The sequence below is a fragment of the Peromyscus californicus genome, unplaced genomic scaffold (genome assembly GCF_007827085.1).
Source record: "Peromyscus californicus insignis strain IS unplaced genomic scaffold, ASM782708v3 Scaffold_10__1_contigs__length_136768540, whole genome shotgun sequence".
Lineage (NCBI taxonomy): Eukaryota > Metazoa > Chordata > Mammalia > Rodentia > Cricetidae > Peromyscus > Peromyscus californicus.
Window position 1 is genome coordinate 116,073,713 of NW_026294391.1, and position 23,910 is coordinate 116,097,622.

At 41.2% G+C, this 23,910-nt stretch overlaps 1 protein-coding gene across 1 annotated transcript; it reads left to right on the forward strand.

Moving 5' to 3' along the window:
- Window positions 1–351: 351 nt before the first annotated feature.
- Znf449 (zinc finger protein 449) lies at window positions 352–23,648 on the forward strand. Its single transcript, XM_052739701.1, has 5 exons — window positions 352–453; window positions 2,068–2,513; window positions 4,192–4,396; window positions 19,862–19,975; window positions 20,139–23,648. The coding sequence occupies exons 2-5, from the start codon at window positions 2,160–2,162 to the stop codon at window positions 21,020–21,022; spliced, it is 1,557 nt and encodes a 518-aa protein (XP_052595661.1). The 5' UTR covers window positions 352–453; window positions 2,068–2,159; the 3' UTR covers window positions 21,023–23,648.
- Window positions 23,649–23,910: the final 262 nt, after the last annotated feature.

Below are 23,910 nucleotides of genomic sequence, written 5' to 3' on the forward strand. Positions count from 1 at the left end.
AAGCTCCAAGCTCTTTAGCTCTCCAGGGCTTCAGGGTGTCGGGTGGGGTCCAGAAATCTGAATTTTAAAAATGCTTCCCCAAGAACCTCCCCCTCGAGGCTTGAGACTCTCTTGAGCGGGTCAAGGCTGTTTTAAACAAAGTTGTTCCCCCACCTGCACTGATTACTTTAAAGCTGTTGGGAAGAAGTCCTTACTTAACTCAAGACTCGGGGCTCGTCCCACCCACTCCCCTAGGACCAAGAAGCTATAAGACCGGAAATAGGAGCTCTTCCAAAGCAGCTTGAAGCTAGGTGGAAGACTGGGAGAGTCCCAGCCATTCCCACGTCAGCATCTTTGTGGGCTATAAGAGCGGGCAGCGTGGAGCCTGCCGGGAGATGTAGTACTCAACGCTGCTCCGCGCCTGCGCCCTGAGCAGTTGCCGGTGAGCTTGGGAGAGCCGTGGGCGCAGAGGCGGTGAGTCCCGGAGCGGCCAGAGGGCGTGGCTGTCCCTGGGGCGCGGGCGCGGGTAGCGGGGCTCCTTTCGCAGGCTGGGGCCACACAAACTGGCACATTTCGTATGTGCCCTGGGCGCCAGGCCCCAGGAGCAACGAGGAGCGGCGGGCCCCTATTCGTTCAGGGACCCCGCCGCCGCTCCCTGCGACCCGGCCAGGCCTTGCTGGGAGTCCTCCAGGACTGGGAGTGCCCATCTGGGTGGTCGGACATCGTCATCTAGAAGCTTGGGGGGACCCCATCCCTAACACTGGCATCGGATTTTAAACCAGCTTTTAGATTTTGGGGGGACATGTCACGCTTGCTGTTTCCCTAAGTGCCCTCTTTTCTTACATCGCTTTATGGGTAGGCCTGTGAGCGTGGATTCACTGAGGGGAGGTTTGAGAGGAAAAAAAAAAACACTGTTTCTTAATGAAGTTTTCACTAGGTAGGGCCCAGGAAAGGAAACCTAGAGGGTCACTTCCCTGGTAGACGTGGTGGAAGGTTTTGGGTCAGCCAGGGAAAGGCTAGCCAGCTGTGAGGCTGGAGAAGATTAACAGTGGGTCCACAGCCAAAAGACTGCAGATCCTTGGATGTCCTCCAGCAACGGTTACATGCTTGGGCTCAGGAAACTAGAAGCTTCCTAGGAAGGAGTCTTGACCAGCAATAAATTTCACATGAATCCTTACCTTGTGCCAGGCACGATGCTATTCGCGTTCTGTGCCATTTGGTCCTTGAAGGATATTTTTATGAAGTTGATGCTATCACTACGTACATGTTGCAGACAGGGGCATTTGGGTGTGAGAATTACACAGCAAATTATGCCTAAATCTCTGGCACAGAAGTATAGGTTACTGTCATGGTAACGGGTGTTACAGAGTCAGTTTGGTTCAGTTGACTGAATGGCAAGAAGATCAGGACTATTTTTTCTTGAATCTCTTTAAAAATCTTCAATAACACAGGTATATACGGAACTGCGTCAGCAAAGGCAGAGAGAGAGTGGAGATCCATAGTATATCTGCATATGCAGATCCTGAGCCCTGTATAGGCATGTATATGACCAACCCCATGACCTCACAGGTTGCAGTAAAAATATCTTGACACTTTTAGTTATTTTGGAAATATTGCATTATCCCTCCTATGTTTCTTTTGAAATATCCATATAGGAAAAAAAAAGACTTGGTAGTAGACTAGGGATAGGATTAAAAGCCAGCAGATCAGTGGAAGCTTATAAAAAGGCAGAGTTACCTTTGTCACTATAAGATATTAGAGAGGTGCTTTGAGTAATGCTATGTACTGAGCACCTTAAGTTTACCTGGCATAGGTGAGAAAGTAAATTGAATTTTCAATTTCTTGAGGATATGTGGGTGAGCTCTTGAGATTTTTGTAAATGTGTGAAATGTATGTACAGTTCATTGTGTCTATAAATGTTGTTCTGGGAAGTGAGTCCCCAGCTTTTATCTGAGTCGCAAAACCGCCTGAAAGATTGTGAAGGGCTCTTTTAAGTCTTTGTGGGAGAAAGCAAAGCTAAGTAAAGACGGCGAATATACCATCTTGTAACCATTGCTTTTTCTCCTTTTCATCTTTTCCTGTCTTCAGCTGTAGGTGGCTCCCCCAGATTATTACAGAGAGGAAAAACCTGCAATCTGAGACATAGACCCCAGATAAACTGTAAAATTCTAGAAGAGGTGATGGCTGTGGCCCTGGGTTGTGCAATCCAGGCCTCCTTGAATCAGGGCTCTGTGCTGCAGGAGTATGACACTGACTGTGAAGTCTTCCGACAACGTTTCAGGCAGTTCCAGTACACAGAAGCTGCTGGGCCTCATGAAGCATTCAACAAACTCTGGGAGCTTTGCTGTCAGTGGCTGAAGCCAAAGATGCGTTCTAAGGAACAAATCCTGGAACTGCTTGTGCTAGAGCAATTCCTAACTATTCTGCCCACAGAAATAGAGACCTGGGTGCGGGAACACTGCCCAGACAATAGAGAAAGAGTTGTGTCACTCATTGAAGACTTACAGAGAGAGCTTGAGATACCAGAACCACAGGTGAGAAACAAAATGTGGAGTCTCTGTTCTTAAGGAAACAAAAAGAGCTACCCAGACCGTCGGGTCTGTATCCATCATTTTGATGATGGATTCCACAGCCCCAAGACTTCTCTAGAGACTTTGCAGTGTTCTCTTCTGCTGGAATCAGCATGTGTGTCTGAGGTTCTCCACTGGATCGGACCCCATGCCCTCTTTAGGACACACATATGGGAATGCCCCAGTTACTATTATTAAATGAAATTTGCAGACAGCCTAGTTTAGCTAGAAACACCAATTACAGTACTTTCCTCTATGGCTTGCTAGCCAGCTCCTGCCATGGTATGATTAATTGTGACTTCTAAGTGTCTAGCGGTTTTTACTTTGTTAATGAATTTCTTTTCAAAACAGAAGGAGGAGAGGATAGGGTAAATGGGCTCCACACATTCTAAACTATTTACTGTTTGTTTCTTTCCAGAATGATCTGGCTGACACTGAGTCAAGTAGAGTATAGAGAGAATGCAAAGGAAGGCAACCTAGTTTAGTGTCAACTAATAGGTATTTCTCCAGTGTATGTGTTCTTCACTGCATGGGAAGACATCATGAAGTGGTCCTATGCCAGCACCTCTGCTTTCAATTACTGTGATGGGATAGTCAGGAATTCTGACCAAGGTTCCAGTGCTATGAGTAGTGTTGTCCCTGGTGATGTGATTTTACAAAGTGGCCAAAAAATTTCTTGATAAAGGGCAATAAATTCTGTGGTTTTCTCTGGTTTGTGCAAAAGTGCTAAAAATAATACACAAAAGTTATTTGGTTTCTACCTTATCAGCAGGATGTGGTTCTTGCTAGGTTCTTTTCACCTACATGAAGGTTTGAAGAAGGAGTCCCAAGTTTGGGAGAGTGTAGGAAGAGCTCTGCATTGTAAGTGATGTGCCCATCTCTGGCCCATTAAATTCCAGTAGCAGCTCCTGCCCGCATATTACCTTGTGTTCAGAACCACCTCTTGAGACTTCCGTTCAGAGAAGGTATAGGTGAGCACAGGGCAAGTTGAACACAGGGCACTCTTCCCAGAAGAAAATAGCAAGAGCTTCTACCTGACACTTGGAAGCTCTGGGGCTTGGGACTGGGGTTCCTAGAGCAGTTGGCTTCACTGAAAGTAGTGGCTTGCATAGGAAGTCACCGAGGTCCCTGCATCCCTAGGGTAGCATGGGGGAGTAGTTTCCCTTACTTTCCACAGCTTCCGGTTTGGGTGAAAATAGAAGATTTCTTCTTTGGGAGGTCTGGGCATCCCTTGCACATGTTAGGAGTTGCAAACCACTCCTGGCACTTGATCACTCAAATGCACTTATAGTGCAGCTGGATCAGCTGTGAGTGTGAAATGCACACTCCCCCACAGAGACTTTGTATGAAGGAAGGAGCAGGTGGAATAACTCACCAGTAATTATTTGTGTTGATTACTATTGAAATCCTGGTACTTTATATATGTTGTAATAAGTACATCCTGGTACAGTCAACTCTCCTGTTTTTGTTTGTTTAGTTGGTTTTTTTAATGCATTGCCTCCTGGAGCCCCTGGAGACTTTAAAGCTACATGTGTGGCTCGTGATGAGGTTGGTGAGGAGTGGCTGACTTAGAAAGTGGTAAACTGGCTTTACTTCCGGTGGCATCTAGACTTTGGAGTGATGTTGTTGGCCTCTCTCTCAGATTGATATGGATGACATGCTCTTGGAAGAACTGGCACCAGTTGGAACAGTGCCCATGCCACCCAACTTGCACCTGGAGGCACCTGAACTCCAAGTAATGGAACCTGTCCAGGAGCCCCCAGTGCCAGAGGCCTGGATTACACAAGCAGGGCCACAGGATCTAAACTACAGTGCTGATGGTGAATGTCAATCCTTTCTGGACCCGGGTAAGGCAAGGGTTTTATTGTAGTTCTGGGTTTCTGTTTGACAGCTAAAGAACTTTGAGGTTTCAGTGTGAGTTAGAAATATGAATCCCCCAATGGCACTGGACCACTGACATAAAGAAGTGGAGGGCTGAGAACAGGAGGAGGGAATCTCACCTAGGAACAACACCTTTCTAGGAACAACAGGGAGTGAGGCACATTGGATAGAATGTCCTTGGGAGCTGGCTTTAGTGATGGCCTTGCCCAAGGAGCTTTTCACCAAGAATGTTATTTGGGAAAACCTCTTGTGGGAGTTCAGATCCTCTGGTGAGGACAGTTGTCCACCAAATTTTGAGCCTGCAAGGTGAGATCCAAAGGGCCAGTTGCTTTTATGTTCTATAAAGCCCCATTGGAGTAGAGTACTTTGCAACATTCTCTCTTCAGGTCCTTAAAAGGATGCAGTCATTCATAAGAGGTGAAAAAAATGTCAATTTCTCTGGGCTGTGGTGGTACATGCCTTTATTCCCAGCACTCGGGAGGCAGAGGCAGGCAGATCTCGTGAGTTTGAGGCCAGCCTGGTCTACAGAGTGAGTTCCAGGACAGTCAGGGCTACACAGGGAAACCCTGTCTCAAAAACCAAAAAAAAAAAAAAATGTCAATTTCATAAAAAATCCCAAACTAGGTTTCTAGAATGTGGTGAGGAGACCTCCTGCATCAGCTTAGTCCAGATAAGTGCTATACACACTAATGTTTGAAGCCCACTGGCTCTGGCATAACAGGGTGAGTCCTAGAAGGAGCTAGGTCCAGGAGACAAAGGCAACCGGGCCATGTAGCCTGCATGGCCTTGTGTTTCCCTTCCCTTTGGAGTTCTTTCACACCATTGTCCATGTTCTCTGCCCCATTTCTTCCCTCACTCCCATGAAAGATTTGGCTCAAGTGTGGCTGGAATCCTTGAACATGGACTAAACTATGGATATCACTTGGACTAAACTATGATACTGAGACAACAAAAGAAAACAGCAAAGTGGAAATCAGTGAGAACAACCCAAGTTACAAAATAGAAGTACCCAATGCATGAATAACTAGCAAAAGCTAAGGCCTAGAATTCCTTTTTACAGTTTCATATTAATTCAGCCAACATCAGGAGCACCTGTGAAGAGCCAGGCTAGGCACTGGGGATTCATTGGTACACACAGCAGAAAAGCAGCCTTAGCCATCCTGGAGCTCCCAGTCTGGTGGGCAGTGGACACATTCCATGTATGATATGATGGAAGTAATCCTAGAGGGCATAGGGTGATAATGAAGCACATAGGAGAGTCACCTCACCACCAGCTAGGAGGAGTGACTCCGGGAGGAGGGGCTTGGGGAAGCACCTATGGAAAGGAACCAGAATGGGCTTGCTGAGCAAGCAGTGCAGATGGAGAGGGAGAGGAGTACGAGCAGAAGCAGAAGCAGCACCGCCTGCAGAGGCTCTGGGGCCAAAAGAACACCTGCATTTGCACTGGGAGGGGCCGACAGAAGCAGACGAGCCAGGGTGCTAATCGTGGAGAGGAAAAAGCAATTCCACAAATATTTAGTGTATGTGAAACATAGGACTTGTCGTTGACTGACTGGTTATTGGGTAATGAACAAGAAAGGTGAAAGATGCCGCCTACGTCTCTCTCTAGCCCATGACCTGGGTAGATGGCAATATCACTCACTGGCATAGAGAACTCAGATGAAGACTGGTTTTCATAGGTCAAGATAAGCTTAAGGTATGACCACACCAGGCCAGAATGTTTTTAAATGATGGTAAGAAAGAAAAAAAGCACCCTAAAGTCCATAGATATACATATTGGTTGAAGCAGTACTATATAATATTTTCATTTATATTATAGTGTTCATATTGCCTTCATTTCAGATTCTGTTAAGTTTAAATTTAGCTGGGTGGTGGCGGCGCACACCTTTAATCCCAGCACTCAGGAGGCAGAAGCAGGCAGATCCCTGAGTTTGAGGTCAGCCTGGTCTACAGAGTGAGTTCCAGGACAGCCAGAGCTACACAGAAAAACCCTGTCTCAAAAAAACCAAAATCAAGAAAACCCCGAAGTTTCCATTTTTTTTCATGTATGTTCACAATTAATTTTAGAACTTAGCCATCCTACTCAATTATAAATCTGTATATCTATTCTGTTTTTGCATGTGATTTCTTTCTTGTCTCAGTATTGCAGGTACATAATCATAGAGCAGTAGTATTAATCTTACTATTCATATTCATTTTCATACTTTCTAAAGCACATTCACATTCAGACATTCAGTGTATTTTTAAAAATAGATATAATAATGAATCAAGTAAAAAGTAAAAATTGGAAGAAATTACCCTATTTAAAATGATATAAAATGATGCAAGACTTATTGTCACATTATTTATTTAAAAGTTACTTAAAGTTTTATTTTTTAAAAAATGAAAGCATCTCAATATTTTGCATGATATCATATTGGAGATTGAATGAAAAATCATAAGATAATAGTTAATGGGGGAAAAATATAAAGTCATACACAAAATCCATTGGGTTTATTTGACAGTCTGGACCATATCCCCTGTCAGTAAAAACTGAAGTTTGGGAGGATATATGTAATATGTATGTGCAGATTAGTCATTTAATTATAGTCATTTAACTATTGCCACATTTGCTAATTGCAAAATTAAGAAAAGAACTTAAATGGAAACTGCAAATAGATCTAACAAAGACAAAAGCTTTAAGAATCCCCTCATTGCCGGGTGGTGGTAGTACACGCCTTCAATCCCAGAACTTGAGAGGCAGAGGCAGGTGGATCTCTCTGAGTTCAAGGCCAGCCTGGTCTATAAATTGAGGTCTAGGACAGCCAGGACTGTTACACAGAGAAACCCTGTCTCGAGAAACCAAAAGAAAAAAGAAGAAAAAATCCCCTCATTTGGGGCTGGAGAGATGGCTGAGTGCTTAAGAGCTTACTGCTCTTGCAGAAAACCCAGGTTTGATTCCCAGCACCCACATAGTGCCTCACAACTCTGTGTAACTCTAGTTCCATGGGATCCAGCACCCTCTTCTAGCCTCCACAGGTTCTTGCACATATGTGGTACACATTCATACACTCAGGTGTACACACATACACATAAACTAAATATTAAAAAAAAAAATAAACAGTTCCTGCCGGGCGGTGGTGGCGCACGCCTTTAATCCCAGCACTTGGGAGGCAGAGCCAGGGGGATCTCTGTGAGCTCCAGGACAGGCACCAAAACATGGAGAAACCCTGTCTCCAAAAAAAAAAAAAAATGAAAAAACAGTTCCCTCACTTAACTTTATGCCTGACACCCTAGAACTTTGGGAGATTGTAGACTTTCTTCAATCAGAAAGAAAAAGAGTAAGGGGATACTAGGCCTGAAAGCTTAAACTGTGTCATATAAATTCGAACTTAGAAAATGTGGAGTTCAAATTAGTGCCTCAGAACTAGAACACATTTTCAATTGCCTAAGCTCTGGATTTTTCGACTCAGTTAATAAGATTTCACTTTGAGTACATGAAATATGTCAAAGAACACACCCTTTTGGTGTGCTGAATGATAAGAGATGAATATTTAAAGTAAAATGTAAATACATGTCATCTGTAAAGCATCAGAAGATTCTTTTTTCTTTTGTTTTGTTTTTTGAGACAGGGTTTCTCTGTGTAGCAGCTCTGGCTGTCCTGGAACTCACTCTGTAGACCAGGCTGGCCTCGAACTCACAGAAATTCACCTGCCTCTGACTCCCAAGTGTTGGGATTAAAGGTGTGCGCCGCGGCCGCCGCCGCCGCCGCCGCCGCCGCCGCCGCCACCGCCGCCACCGCTGCCGCAGCCGCAGCCGCCACCACCACCCGGATTAATTTTTTTTTAAATATGTGTATATGCATTTGTGTGTGGATATGTGCATGTGAGTGCAAGTTCCCATGGAGGCCAAAGGAGGGTATTGGTTTCCCTGAAGCTGGAGTTACAGATGGTTGTAGACCCCTCAGGTGGGTGCTGGGAAATGAACCCAGGTCCTCTGCAAGAGCTGTGCATGCTCTTAACCGCTGAGCCATCTCTCTAGCCTGAGAAGAATTTTTAATTAAAATAAGTTTATATTTATTTATTTTTTATGTGTATATATGTTCATGTACATTCATGTGTGAATATCAGAAGAGAATTTGCGGGAGTCAATTTTCTCCTACCATGTGAGTTCCTAGTGTCAAACTTAGATCTTTATACTTGTGGGCAAACAGTCTTACCTGATGAGCCATCTCACTAGCTGAGAAGGTTATTGTAACTTAAACTTCTTCAGAATTTCCTGTCATATTAAATGCTAATATAAGTCATATCTAACGCCCAGTATAGTAATGACACATCCTAGAGCAGCCTCTGTGACACGATCTTTGCTAAGTGGGGCTTAGTAAAATGATTCACTGAACACTGGATGAGAACATTATTGAAGTACCCTTCTTAACCTCCAATTTTTTATCCTTTATATCACACTCCACTATATCATTTCTTTTGCACCATATTCCACAATTAGAAATCACCTCTGAAGTTTAGCAGCTTAAAGGAGAAAATGAAAAGAGGGGGTGCTTTTAAAAACACACACACACAATTTCTATGAGCCAGGAATTTCCAGAAGGTTTACAGTGTTTTTTCTGGCTCAGTCTCTGCAAGCTAGCAGAACCCTCGCTTCCTTGCTAAGGGAAGGGGACTTCTCCATATGCATGTCCTCAGGACAGGCAGCAGGCTCCTCTCATAGCAGCTGATCGAAAAGAAAGCAATACATGTGCCACGATGTTGTTGGTAACCCAGTCACACACTATCACTTCTGCAATATTCTCATTAGAACAAAGTCACAGATCCAACCCACACTTAAAGGGGAAAGAGAAACTCTCGCTTGATGAAGGAAAGACTGTAAAATAATTCAAGGGCTTATTTTAAAACAGCCATTTACCCATTTTTTCTTGCATCTAAAAATTGGATCCATTTTCGACAATGATTTAATAGTGAGGGTGGGCACCATTTACTTGTGTGTAGTTATCTAGATGTCACCATGTGCTTTCATGGAAAGCCTAAAAGTAAAAAGCCTGTTCATTTTGCATTGAATGTCCTTAGGACTTTCCTTATGGACTGATATTGTTGGACATCTATTCTTAAGAAAGGACCACATTTACATTGTGTTGATTATTGTTCTTACTAAGTTTTAGAGTCAGTTGGCTCACTAAGGGAGATTGTGTTAAGTCTGAAGACAGATTGGAGAGTGCTGCTATATTATTGATACTGCATTTTGTGATGCCTGAACCTGAGATGTGTTTCTATTTACTTGGACTTTCTCAGGTGTTTTCAACAGGGTTTTATACTTTTCAAAGTATAAATTTTACACTGAGGTTATTAAAATTTGTTCTTAAATTATTTTAGTCTTATTAATGTTATCATGAATGGAATTATCTTATTCAGTACATTTTGGATTGTCCTTTGAAAGTATATAGAATTACTGTTGATTTTTGTGTATTGACCATGTAGCCTACAAACATACTTACCTTGTTTATCATGATAGACTCTTTAAGGTTTCATATATATATAAAATTATGTCACCTATGAACGGTAATAGTTATCTTTTGATTGTGTAGTTTCCCTTTAGAGCAGTATTAAATAGAAGTAGTGAAAGTACACCCTTGTCTTGTTCCATGTCTCAGGAGAATTTTATTTTCTCTTTCATCATTACTTTGATATTATCTGTGGGTCTTTCATAGAAAGCATAGATCAAGTTGAGGAGATAATCTTTCTGTTCCTACTTTGAGTGGTTTTTATTAATTTGGATAGCAATATTTTTGGATATATCTTATTAATAAATTGATTTTTTTACTCACTATAAAATGAGACCCTTTATAAATAGTAACTTTTGGTTTTAATATCTGAGTTGTCTAGCTGTCTTATGAATATTTAGACAATATACCCTTTTCCATCTTGGAGGCAGAAGCAGGCAGAGCTCTGTGAGTTAAAGGCCAGCCTGGTCTACAGAGAAAGTTTTAGGTCTACATAGTGAGACCCTGTTTCAAAAAACAAATGAAAACCAAACAAATAGCAACACAAAACTCCAGTCTGAACTTTACTTTCTTTCCATTGAACTGTTTAGTCCACTCAGCTTTAGCCTGATTCGGATAGAGTTAGAATTATATGTGCCATTTTCCTTCGTCTTCTATGTGTCTCGGAACTCATTTGCTCTTCTCTCACACACTGCTCTCTTTTCTGTTAAGTGGATATTTATAGGGTAGCATTTTACTTGCTTTAATGAATTTTCACAATTTCTAAGTTAATTCTTAAGTAGATGATTACAGTTTACCATTTATGCTCTAACTTATCATCAGTTCAGAGTTATATTAACAATGTCATTAAAATACAGAAACATTAGTCCTATATAGGTCTGTATTCTTTACTTGTGTATTATAATTATATTATTATATCAAACGTGGTAGAAGCCCCATAATACATTGCTATAATTATCACTACACATAGTTTTAAGAATTTTAAAAGAAACAAAAGGGATAAAGGAAAGCAAATACATTACAGCTTTTGTTTTTTTAACATTATTTATCATTTATGGTTTTCTTCATTTCTATATGTGGATTTGAACAGGCAACTCTAGTCATGTCTTAACCATGTACAGATTTTTCTCTCACCTGCCTCATCTATGCTGTTATTGACAAATCTATTGCCTTTCTACATGACATAGGACTTGTTTTCTTAAATGTTTTGAGGCAAAAGAAGCAGACCTTTTGATTTATAATTATATGCTACTTCCATTTGTGCTTTTTTTTTCATGTAGCTTCAAGTTACTGTCTCAGAGTCTCTCACTTTCAGACCCAGGGACTACACTTACTATTTTCAACCTTACATAACTGTTTTCAGGCAAGTCAGCTAGCAATGAATTCTGTTTTCTCAGGGATATCTTTTTTGCATATTCATTTCTGAAAGACAGATTTGTTGAATATAGGATTCTTTTTCCTTTCCTTCCTTCCTTCCTTCCTTTCTTTCTTTCTTTCTATTTATTTATATTTTCTGTGCATTGATAGTTTGTCTACATTTCTGTCTGTGTGAGGGTGTCAGATCCCCTGGAACTAGGATTACAGACAGTTGTAGGTGCTGGGAATTGAACCCAGGACCTCTGGAAGAGAAGCCAGTGCTCTTAACCTCTGAGCCATCTCTGCAGCTCGAATGTAGGATTCTTAGTTAACAGTTTCCATTTTTCTCTAACACTTTAACTATGTCGCCCCACTGCATTTCAGCCTCCCTGGCTTCTAATGAGAACTCAGTTTCATCTCAAAGTAAATTGGTATTATTAAATCTCTAACTAATTTGGAGTTTTATGTCTTAGTAAATTGCTACTAACTTTAAAACTTTTATTACATTCATTTACTTGTGTGTGTGTGTGTGTGTGTGTGTGTGTGTGTGTGTGTGTGTGTGTGTGTGTGTGTGTATAAATTCCTGGGCCTACCACATATATTCCAGGAATTGAATTTAAGTCAGCAAGCTTGGCCTTTGCCTGCTGAGCCCTTAGACTAGCCCCTCTACTAACTTTAATCTAATCAGATTGAATCTCTACCTAAATAGTTCACTTGTAATTGATGGGCCTTTTTTTAGTTTTTCCTCTGCTGCCCTACAGAAATACCTGTCATTTCAGAGTGACCATGAAGAAGTTCTGTCAGATTAACTACTTTATAATACTTTGCTTACAAGGGGGAAGAAATCAGCAAAATTACCCAGTCATCCATTTAACAAAGAATTAAATAACAATAATGACTTTGTTGTGTGACAAGACTTTTCCTGGGGAGGTGCTACACACATATCTACTCACCTCAGACAGGGAGCCCATGACAGACTAAACTACAGATACCATAAAGTGTAACTTGGTGATCCAATGATTATTTTAGGGGTTACTTACAGGAGGAGAAAAGACTCAAAGACAGCTGCATCACCAAAGTCCACCCCAGCACAGTGACAGCTCACAAAGCTGGGAACTGGAGCACACTGTACACTGCATATGGCAGGCAGCTCAACAGGCTGGAGAGTCTCCTTTCCTGGTGCCTCAGCTGGTCTAAACCTCTTCCAGGCAGCTCTGCTGGCTTCTGCTTCTTCCAGGCAGCTGGTCTCCTCTCAAAGTCTTCTTTGCAGCTTGGCTTATCTGAGAATCTTCTTTGTAGCTTGGCTTGTTTACTCCTGGGAAGTAGCTTGGCTTGTTTACTCCTGTGAATCAGGTCAGTTTCAGGGACTTCCTGGAGCTGTCTTGAGTTGTTTGCCTTCTGTCTTAAAGGCTTCCCTGCAGAATGAAATGTCCAATTATAGTGGAAACTGTTATATAACAGCTACACGTTTGAGTTAAAGTTATTACAGTATATTATCTAAAATGTCATTTCCTTAAAAAATATAAGCTATGCATTTGGCCAGAAAATATGCACATACTGGAATGTAGAATGTAGTCCAGGCTGACCTGGAACTTACTATGTAGCACATACTGGCTTCTAACAGATGGCAGTCTTCCTGCCTCAGACTCCCAGGTGCTGCAATTACAGTCATGAGTCACCACACTTGGTTGGTCATACTTTTGAAAGTATCTGTTCAGTTCACTTGTCCATTTACTGATTGCATTACTTATTCTTTGGCTCTTTCTTTCTTTCTTTCTTTCTTTCTTTCTTTCTTTCTTTCTTTCTTTCTTTCTTTCTTTTCTTTCTTCCTTTCGTTCTTTATATATACGTGGGATAATACCCCTCTCAGATGAATAGCAACGATTTATTTTTACACATTCTCTAAGCTATTTCACTACTCTGTCAATTGTTCCCATTACTGTTCACAAGGTTTTTTTCCCCAGACGGTCACAGCTCAGCCAAGGAGGTGATGCTATGGTGGCACAGATGTCGTCGCCCGCATTTCACCCACTCACTTTCTTACCTCACATGAGACCGTGGAGTATAAAGAGGGCATAGTAAGGGTTCCTAGAACTCATGCTTCTTGCCTAAGGTTGATAACAGCAACCAAAGTAGATCCAGGCTTCTGCCTTACGGAGCAGATTGTAATGCCAGGCTTTGTGACCTTCCTCTGGCGTCAGCATCTCCTGGCCTGGGGCCCAGTTCTGCTGGTTAACTGTGGAGAGACCTTACTTTTAAGGTAGAGAAATGTGCCACAAATAACAGCCAACTTGTCATCCGAAGTTTTGTGTTTTTTTTTTTTTTTTTTTTTGAGCTGAGGATCGAACCCAGGGCCTTGTGCTTGCTAGGCAAGTGCTCTACCACTGAGCTAAATCCCCAACCCTTCTTTTTTTTTAAATAATTTATTTATTTTATGTGCACTAGTGTTTTGCCTGCCTATATGTCTGTATGAGGGTATCAGGTCCCCTAGAACTGGAGTTACAGACAGTTGTGAGCTGCCATGTGGGTGCTGGGAATCAATGGGATACCACTGGCCAATTCTTACTATTATTTTCCAAGATATTGGAGTTCTTTTCAGAAAGGTTTACTGATAACTGTACCAGGATATGTTTACCATGTTTTCTTCTAGTAGTTTAAAAGTATCAGATCTAACATTAAGGTCTTTGATCTTTTCTTTCTTTTTGTTGAGACAGTGTTTCTTTGTGTAGTCCTAGCTGTCCTGGAACCCTGTGATTAAATGCATATGACACCACTGCCTGGCTTCTTTGATCCACTTTAAATTAATTTTTAATAGGATTAGAGGTAGGAATAAAGTCTTAATTATTTGTGTGTGGAAGCTGGGTGGTGGTAGTGCATGCCTTTAATCCTAGCACTTGGGAGGCAGAGGTAGGTGGATCTCTGTGAGTTCGAGGCCAGCCTGGTCTACAAAGCGAGATCCAGGACAGCCAGAGCTGTTAAACAGAGAAGCCCTGTCTTGAAAAACAAACAAAATGAAGAAGTAGCATTTACGTGTGGATATTCTGTTTTCCAGGTACCATTTGTTGAAGAGACTATTTTTTTCCTCCAAGATGTATTTTAGGCGGCTTTGTCACTATGGTTCTGTTGGAGTCAGGTATTATGAGACCTCCAGCATTCTTCTTTTTATTCAGGATTGCTTTCACTATTTGTATCTTCTGTGCTTCTATATGAACTTTAGGGTTGATTTCTAGTTCAGTGAAGAATGTAATTTGAATTTTGAAGATTACACTTAACCAGCAGTCCACTTTGGGTAACAGTGCCAATTTTACAATTTTAATTCTGCTAATTTATGAACATGGGAAATTTCTCAATCTTCTAGTATATTCCTCAATTTCTTTCATACATGTTTTGTAGTTTTCATTATAGAGGAATTTTGCTTCATTGATTAGGTTTATTCCTAGGTACTTAAAAATATTTTATTTTGGTTGTGAGCCTAGCCTTTAATGGCTAAGCCATCTCCGCACACGCATTTAATGCCAGCACTCGGGAGGCAGAGCCAGAGTTCAAGGCCAGCCTGGTCTACAAAACTACACAGAGAAACCCTGTCTCAAAAAAAACAAAAAAAAACAAAAAAAGAAATTTATTTTTAGTTGTATGTGCATTGGGGTACAAGAATACAAGTGCCTGCAGAGGCCAGAAGAAGGCATCAGATCCCCCAGATCTGGTGTTACAAACGGCTGATGCCTTCTTCTGGTGTTAAGTGCAGATAAGTACTGCTTAAGCCATTTCTCCAGCCCCTATTCCCAGTAATTTTTGATGGTATATTAGATGACATTGTTTTTCTGATTTCCTTCTCAAGGTCAGTACTGTTTTATTTTTAAAAAGCTACTGGATCTTCTCTGTTGTTTTGTATCTTGCCAGTTGGCTGAAATTGTATCAGGTCTTAGATTCTTGTATCTTTAGGGTCTTAAATATAAGAATGTATCTGCAAATAGGGATAATTGGGCTTCATCCTTTTCTGTTGGTTTCACTTTTATTTCTTTCTCTTGCCTTGTCACTCTGGTTAAGATTTCCAGTGCTATATTTTAAGAGTAGTGAGAAAGGACATAGCATAGAGCTTTCAGTGGATTTGGTTAAGTCTTTTCCAGTAGCCAGATGATTGGCTGTCTAGTCCAACACTTCCTAGATAAGTTTGTGGGTTTTACTGTGGGTTTCTGGAGATAAAAAAAAATGTAGGTATCTTTGAACCCTGAAGCAGTTCAGATAAGACCTTAAGATGGCTTTCTTTTTTTTTTTTTTTTTTTTGGTTTTTCCGAGACAGGGTTTCTCTGTGTAGCTTTGCGCCTTTCCTGGAACTCATTCTGTAGCCCAGGCTGGCCTCGAACTCACAGAGATCCGCCTGGCTCTGCCTCCCGAGTGCTGGGATTAAAGGCGTGCGCCACCACCGCCCGGCAAGATGGCTTTCTTAATATGCAACATTATATGGTGGGAAGTAGGGTAAACTTCCGCCAGTGCCGGTGTGCTGTGCAAATTCCATGTTGCATGTCCAGGCTGTACTTTTGCATGCTGGTGAAGATTGCATTCTCTGAGTTTCTCCTTCCTTTGTTCCAGCCTGCGCTCTCTGCTGTGCTATTACCATGTGTAGGGTGCTCTTTCTTTCTTGTCCTCTGTTTTACTCTCCAGAAGGGTCTGCGTTTTCTCATTTCTCTGTCTTTTCACAGCTAACACCAGCTACCTCCAAGGCTAGTTAGCTCCTCTCTGGCTGTTTCAATCCTGTCCCCAGGAGAACTGGGCAGTTGTTAGGTGGGTATAATCTGCCATCTTGGAGTGTTCTCTGAATCAGTAGTTTATATATCAGCTTGTAATCTCTTCCAAGTTTTAGTTTGTGCCCTTCATTTTCTTACAGCAGCTTTCCTTCGAGCTGTGACCCTCAGCATTTTTATCTATCCCATATAGTCCCCTCTTCTCATCTTAACTTTGAAATCCAAACAAAAACCGAATAGTGAATTTTGAAGTGTATTTTTCTTCTTTTTGAGGCAGAGTCACACGTTGTAGCCAAGGTTGGCCTGGAACTTGCAATTCTTCTATCTCAGCCTAGAATTACAGCATGCACCATCACACCCAGCACAGAAAGAAATCCATTTGAGTTCTATCATTCATTTCTTAGTCTTAAAATTGAAACATATGGTCTTTTCTTGATATAGCAAACAAGGAATTTCAATCTATTTCTCATGTCATAATGTAAAATACAAAATTTCCTTTGGATTAGTATTTACTTGTGTGTGCCATTTTAATAATTCTAACACTGAACCATCAGCCCATTCGTTAGCTTGTTTCCTACTATTGTTAGATCATTTCCATAGCAAAGGTTACTGTAGAGCAGTATATGTGATCAGCGATGAGGAGGAAGAAAAGGAGGCAGGAAAAGTAGGGTACCAATGAAGGCCGAATATGGCGGGAGAGCAAGTCGTACTTAAGATGTTAGACAGAAACACTACCTAGCAGTTCATTTGGGTTATTTATTTTTTAAATGCCCTTTCTAGACTCCTGTTGACACATTAAAACTACTTTTTGCTGCTGCCAATTAAGTTCAATAAAATGTAAATGTTTCTGTGAAGGTATCAAGTGAATTTATTCCAGTAAACAATTTCCTAACACCTAAATTTACACCACTCTGCTTGACACATGTGTTTAGACCGCTCTTCTCTGACACGTGTGTTTAGACCGCTCTTCTCTGACACGTGTGTTTAGACCGCTCTTCTCTGACACGTGTGTTTAGACCGCTCTTCTCTGACACGTGTGTTTAGACCGCTCTTCTCCGACACGTATGTTTAGACCGCTCTTCTCCGACATGTATGTTTAGACCGCTCTTCTCTGACACGTATGTTTAGACCGCTCTTCTCTGACACGTGTGTTTAGACCGCTCTTCTCTGACACGTATGTTTAGACCACTCTTCTCTGACACGTATGTTTAGACCACTCTTCTCTGACACGTATGTTTAGACTGCTCTTCTCTGACACGTGTTTAGACCACTCTGACACGTGTGTTTAGACTGCTCTTCTCTGACACGTGTGTTTAGACTGCTCTACTCTGACACATATGTTTAGTCCACTCTTCTCTGACACGTATGTTTAGACTGCTGTTCTCTGACACACGTGTTTAGACTGCTCTTCTCTGACATGTGTGTTTAGACCGCTCTTCTCTGACACGTGTGTTTAGACCGCTCTTCTCTGACACGTGTGTTTAGACCGCTCTTCTCTGACACGTGTGTTTAGACCGCTCTTCTCCGACACGTGTGTTTAGACCGCTCTTCTCCGACACGTATGTTTAGACCGCTCTTCTCCGACATGTATGTTTAGACCGCTCTTCTCTGACACGTATGTTTAGACTGCTCTTCTCTGACACATGTGTTTAGACCGCTCTTCTCTGACACGTATGTTTAGACCACTCTTCTCTGACACGTATGTTTAGACCACTCTTCTCTGACACGTATGTTTAGACTGCTCTTCTCTGACACGTGTTTAGACCACTCTGACACGTGTGTTTAGACTGCTCTTCTCTGACACGTGTGTTTAGACTGCTCTACTCTGACACATATGTTTAGTCCACTCTTCTCTGACACGTATGTTTAGACTGCTGTTCTCTGACACACGTGTTTAGACTGCTCTTCTCTGACATGTGTGTTTAGACCGCTCTTCTCTGACACGTGTGTTTAGACCGCTCTTCTCTGACACGTGTGTTTAGACCGCTCTTCTCCGACACGTGTGTTTAGACCACTCTTCTCCGACACGTATGTTTAGACCGCTCTTCTCTGACATGTGTGTTTAGACCGCTCTTCTCTGACACGTGTGTTTAGACCGCTCTTCTCCGACACGTGTGTTTAGACCGCTCTTCTCTGACACGTATGTTTAGACCGCTCTTCTCCGACACGTATGTTTAGACCGCTCTTCTCTGACACGTATGTTTAGACTGCTCTTCTCTGACACGTGTGTTTAGACTGCTCTTCTCTGACACGTATGTTTAGACCACTCTTCTCTGACACGTGTGTTTAGACCACTCTTCTCTGACACGTATGTTTAGACTGCTCTTCTCTGACACATGTGTTTAGACCGCTCTTCTCTGACACATATGTTTAGTCCACTCTTCTCTGACACGTATGTTTAGACTGCTGTTCTCTGACACATGTGTTTAGACTGCTCTTCTCTGACATGTGTGTTTAGACCGCTCTTCTCTGACATGTGTGTTTAGACTGCTCTTCTCTGACACGTATGTTTAGACCACTCTTCTCCGACACGTATGTTTAGACTGCTCTTCTCTGACATGTGTGTTTATACTGCTCTTCTCCAACACATGTGTTTAGACTGCTCTTCTCTGACATGTGTGTTTAGACCACTCTTCCCTGACACGTATGTTTAGACCACTCTTCTCTGACACGTATGTTTAGACCACTCTGACACGTATGTTTAGACTGCTCTTCTCTGACGTGTGTTTAGACCACTCTGACACATGTGTTTAGACTGCTCTTCTCTGACATGTATGTTTAGACTGCTCTTCTCTGACACATGTGTTTAGACTGCTCTTCTCTGACATGTGTGTTTAGACCACTCTTCCCTGACACGTATGTTTAGTCCACTCTTCTCTGACACGTATGTTTAGACCGCTCTTCTCTGACACGTATGTTTAGACTGCTCTTCTCTGACACGTGTGTTTAGACCGCTCTTCTCTGACATGTGTGTTTAGACTGCTCTTCTCTGACATGTATGTTTAGACCACTCTTCTCCGACACGTATGTTTAGACTGCTCTTCTCTGACATGTGTGTTTAGACTGCTCTTCTCCGACACGTGTGTTTAGACCGCTCTTCTCTGACACATGTGTTTAGACTGCTCTTCTCTGACATGTGTGTTTAGACCACTCTTCCCTGACACGTATGTTTAGTCCACTCTTCTCTGACACGTATGTTTAGACCACTCTGACACGTATGTTTAGACTGCTCTTCTCTGACGTGTGTTTAGACCACTCTGACACGTGTGTTTAGACTGCTCTTCTCTGACATGTATGTTTAGACTGCTCTTCTCTCACATGTGTGTTTAGACTGCTCTTCTCTGACACGTGTGTTTAGACCGCTCTTCTCTGACATGTGTGTTTAGACCGCTCTTCTCTGACACGTATGTTTAGACCACTCTTCTCTGACACGTGTGTTTAGACTGCTCTTCTCTGACACGTATGTTTAGACTGCTCTTCTTTAAGCACTCAAAAGCAGTAATTCCCAGTTTTCACTATACCAACATTTTATAGAGATTTACTCCATATTTTAGCTCTAGCATAAATAAATATATTATCAAAATAAATACAGAACTAACATAATGCATTGCTTTTAGAACACAATTCATTCACCTGAAAGCACAAAAGAATGGCCTTCTCAATTGTTGTTTTGTTCTTATCTTTAAAAAAGACTCTTACAAGTGACTCCAGATGAAGGAACAGTAATTGGGGAGAAAATGGGTATTAAGACACCATGTATCCATGCACTCAGCCTATATTCCAGAAAAACCTTTGATGAATCACACTGCCGTGCTTCTCTCCCTTTTTGCTTCTATGACCAGGTTATCAGTTGCCAAAGCTTGACATGAACTTCCCCTTGGATCATAGAGAAGAGTCATGGGTAAAAGAATTAGAGGATCCCAAAGAAATGAAACAGTTACTTGATTCCAAGATTGGTAAGTAATGGTTCCTTTACAGTCTCAGGAAGAAGGGAATCAGCAGTAATCAGGGTAAAGAACTTGGAGGTGTGTCTAGGCATTTTTACATTCACTATTGACTTTCCTTCACTTTTTCCTTTTTCCGAACACAATGAAACCTTCAGTTTCTATTTCTTCTCAGGTTTTGAGATGGGAATAGAAAATGAAGAAGATACTTCAAAAGAGAAAAAAGTGGAAAATATGTACCCATTTGTTGTAACTTTAGAAGGGAATGCTCTCCATGGTCCCATTCTGCAAAAAGACTATGTACAATTAGAAAATCAGTGGGAGCCACCCCCAGAGGAGTTACAGACCGATTTAACAAAACTTGTAGATCCTCAGAACCCCATTCTAGGAGAGACACCTGAGAGCTCTAACTTGGAAGAACCTCTCAACCCGAAGCCTCCGAAGAAAAAGAGTCCTGGCGAGAAACCTCACCGCTGTCCTCAGTGTGGAAAATGTTTTGCTCGGAAGTCACAGCTTACTGGGCACCAGAGAATTCATTCAGGAGAGGAACCTCACAAATGCCCTGAATGCGGAAAACGGTTCCTGCGTAGCTCTGACCTTTATAGACACCAGCGACTTCACACAGGAGAGAGGCCCTATGAATGTAGTGTGTGTAAAAAGCGATTTACTCGGCGCTCACACCTTATTGGGCACCAGAGAACCCATTCTGAAGAAGAAACATATAAATGTCTTGAGTGTGGAAAAAGCTTTTGTCATGGATCAAGTCTTAAAAGACATCTGAAAACTCATACAGGTGAAAAGCCTCATAGATGTCATAATTGTGGGAAAAGTTTCAGTCGCCTGACAGCACTAACTTTACACCAGAGAACACACACGGAAGAGAGGCCTTTTAAATGTAGTTATTGTGGGAAAAGCTTTAGACAGAGACCAAGCCTTGTAATTCATTTAAGAATCCACACAGGGGAAAAGCCATACAAGTGTACTCATTGTTCTAAAAGCTTCAGGCAGAGAGCAGGCCTTATCATGCACCAGGTCACACACTTCAGAGGACTTCTTTAAGAACTAACTGTTAAGGGGAGCAGGGCCTATGACAGGTTAACATGGGGGCCTGCAGTAGCTAGCTGTCTGTCTGAGAAGTACAGCTTTGAGGGGTGCTATTTTTAAAAACCATCTTTCAAGGTATAAGAGTTCTAGAGTGTCTACCTATCCTTAACAGTTTTTCTGAATTTAATACCTTCTGTCTTTTTCTGTTGTTTAATTGCAATGGAAATTATTGGTTCCAAGGCAACCATATGATAAGCATAAGCACAAAGCATATAAACGGTGACAGTCGTTTATAGGTAGGACCAATATAATGGATGAATAACAGTGTCTGCTCTAGCACTACCACACTTGTTCTCCCCTATAATTATGAAAGGCGACCATATGAAAGCAGCCATTTAGATAGACATGCTTCGTGTGGCAAGAAATGAGGCAGTGAATTTTGACAAACAATAAAAACGTTTCAGGAGGATTAGGAGAAAGAGGATGTCATTGGCCTAAGGAACAGGCTTGTTTCCATTTACAGTTTTATGCTTAGAGTTGTGATGTTATGTCTGGACTTTTGTGACGTTCGCTGCCCTGCTTAGTTGGCTGTCTGTGAGTGATGGTGGTTACAGTGGAGTACTATGCTTCTAACTGTCTGCTAGCTCTAGCAGAAATAACTTGCAGTTGAAGTTGTACAAGTAGAATCTAACTTTATTTAGATGGACTGAAGAACAAGTATCCGTGGATTTTCAGTCATTGGTATTCTCTCATGTTTATTTCAGTGCTTTTGAAATTGTATCCATTCTCTAATTCAGTGTTTCCTAAGTATGTGTTGTAGAATACTTCGTTCTGCAAGATGTTCTGCAAAAATTTTGGGAATTGCTTCTAGCTGTGTGTCCTTCCTAGATTCATTATGCTCATGAGCATATGAGACTCTTGGAAAGGTCCTAGTTTAGTAAAGGAGGCTAAGGCGCCTCTTGTAGCACAGTGCTGTCCAAACTTCCTTGACCCCAGAACCTTTTTCTTGTCCACATAGTAATAACTTGCAGTAGTACTCTGCAAGTATCCCTTGGGACCCACTGCCTTAAACCAGTATGTCTGTAGCTATCAGTGTGGTCCTGTAGCTCTAAACCTAGTTATTTCCAGTGTCAAGAATTTTATGAAAAAATGATTTGAAAATATACATCTTTTGTATTATACACACATCATTTCAAGGACATTCAGATCACTAATTCACATAATTTGTGGGTTACTTAGTGATTTGCAGCCTCTGAATTTTAATTATACTTACACACACATCATTTTAAGAGGTGAAGGTCACTAATTCACATAAGTTATGAATTACCTAGTGATTCTTAACCTTTTTGAATTTTACTTATAATCACACACACACATACATATACATACAGAATTGCTACTTATATAAATGTTCTCATGTAATCATAGTAACAACTCAAATCTCATAGTAAGGGAGAAAGTCAATGAAAGCTGTTGATATGTGAAAATACTCCTTGAGCTTAGTCCTTGTTATTAGACACAAGCAATGGGACATTCAATTATATTTCCTTCGTGAAGATACACAGTCATCTTTAAAGTAGAACTAAGGAAAGTGTGTCTCTTCATTACATTCAAGTTCTTTGAAGTAACATAGAAGTATTTGGCGGGTATGTATTATGTGCCTAACTTGTCCTGTTCTAGTCTTAATGGAAGCTAGTAACAAAACATAATTCATGTGTAAGGCTCATAAAGAGTTTCAAATATCTCTAGTTAAACAAGAGTTGGGAAACAAATGGAGAACAATACAAGAGAGCTTGTAATTAAGTGCCAAATCATATAAAGTGCCAGAGCCAGGATGTGTCTTTAATTCTTGGCATCCAGGTCCCTGTATGATGCTGCTAATAATTCTGGGATTAAAATTAGACCCCAGTAACATAGGAGGAGTCTGAATGTAGAGATTAAAAATACAGAATGTAATGGCTTCTCTTTCTCTCTTGTGGAATTGCATTCAAACCAGAACAGTGCCTTAGAATGGATGTGCCCAACTGCTCTGTATTTATACACTATTTTAATAAAGCGGAAATGTATATATGCTCTTTTTGATTCTCTTGAATTAAGTAATCATTTGAACAACTTAGAGCTACTTCCCTAAGCAGGGGCAACAAGCGCCCCAATACACTTCTCAATGCCCATCCCAAGTTGGAATCACTTTTCTGACTGCACCCTAGTGCTGTGGTTAGCTAGCCAGATTAGTGGCAATCATAATATGAATTATATCTCTTCCCTCATCTCTATCCTGAGTAGATTTATACAGGGTGGAAAATATCCTGTATTCACCCCTTTCTTCCTTCTGTGCCCTGTATAGAATAATAACCATTAATAAACATTCATGGCAGTAAATAAAGAAACGTGAAATAGTTCTTGGAAACAGGTTATTTTGTTAGTGCATTGCATGCCTGTGCCTAATTGGGGCATATACAGGACCTACCTCCTATCATAAAGGGTAATAAACAGGACTCACCTCATAATTACTATGAAGACTAAATAAAATATATTTTGTTCAGGTCCTATACAGTATCAGCATTAATAAATATCAAACATATTGTACTTTCTTTTTTATGTAATAATAAAACATTTGAGATTGTGGATTTTCTCTTAAGTATGGCTTTGGTCACATTCTATATTTTTTATATATAATTTTCTTGATTATAAAATTGTTATAGTTTTCATTATAATTCCCCTTTTTAGCCCAGGAGCTGTACAGTATTACCATTTTCAGTTTGGGTTTTGCTGTACAGCAGTTGAAAACTGGTTTCATTCCATTGCTGCTTTTAAACCTCATTTTTAAAAGACTTGAATTTATAAAATTTGTTAAGCATCCTAAAACTATAGAAGATAAGGGTTTCATTTGTGGACACAATACT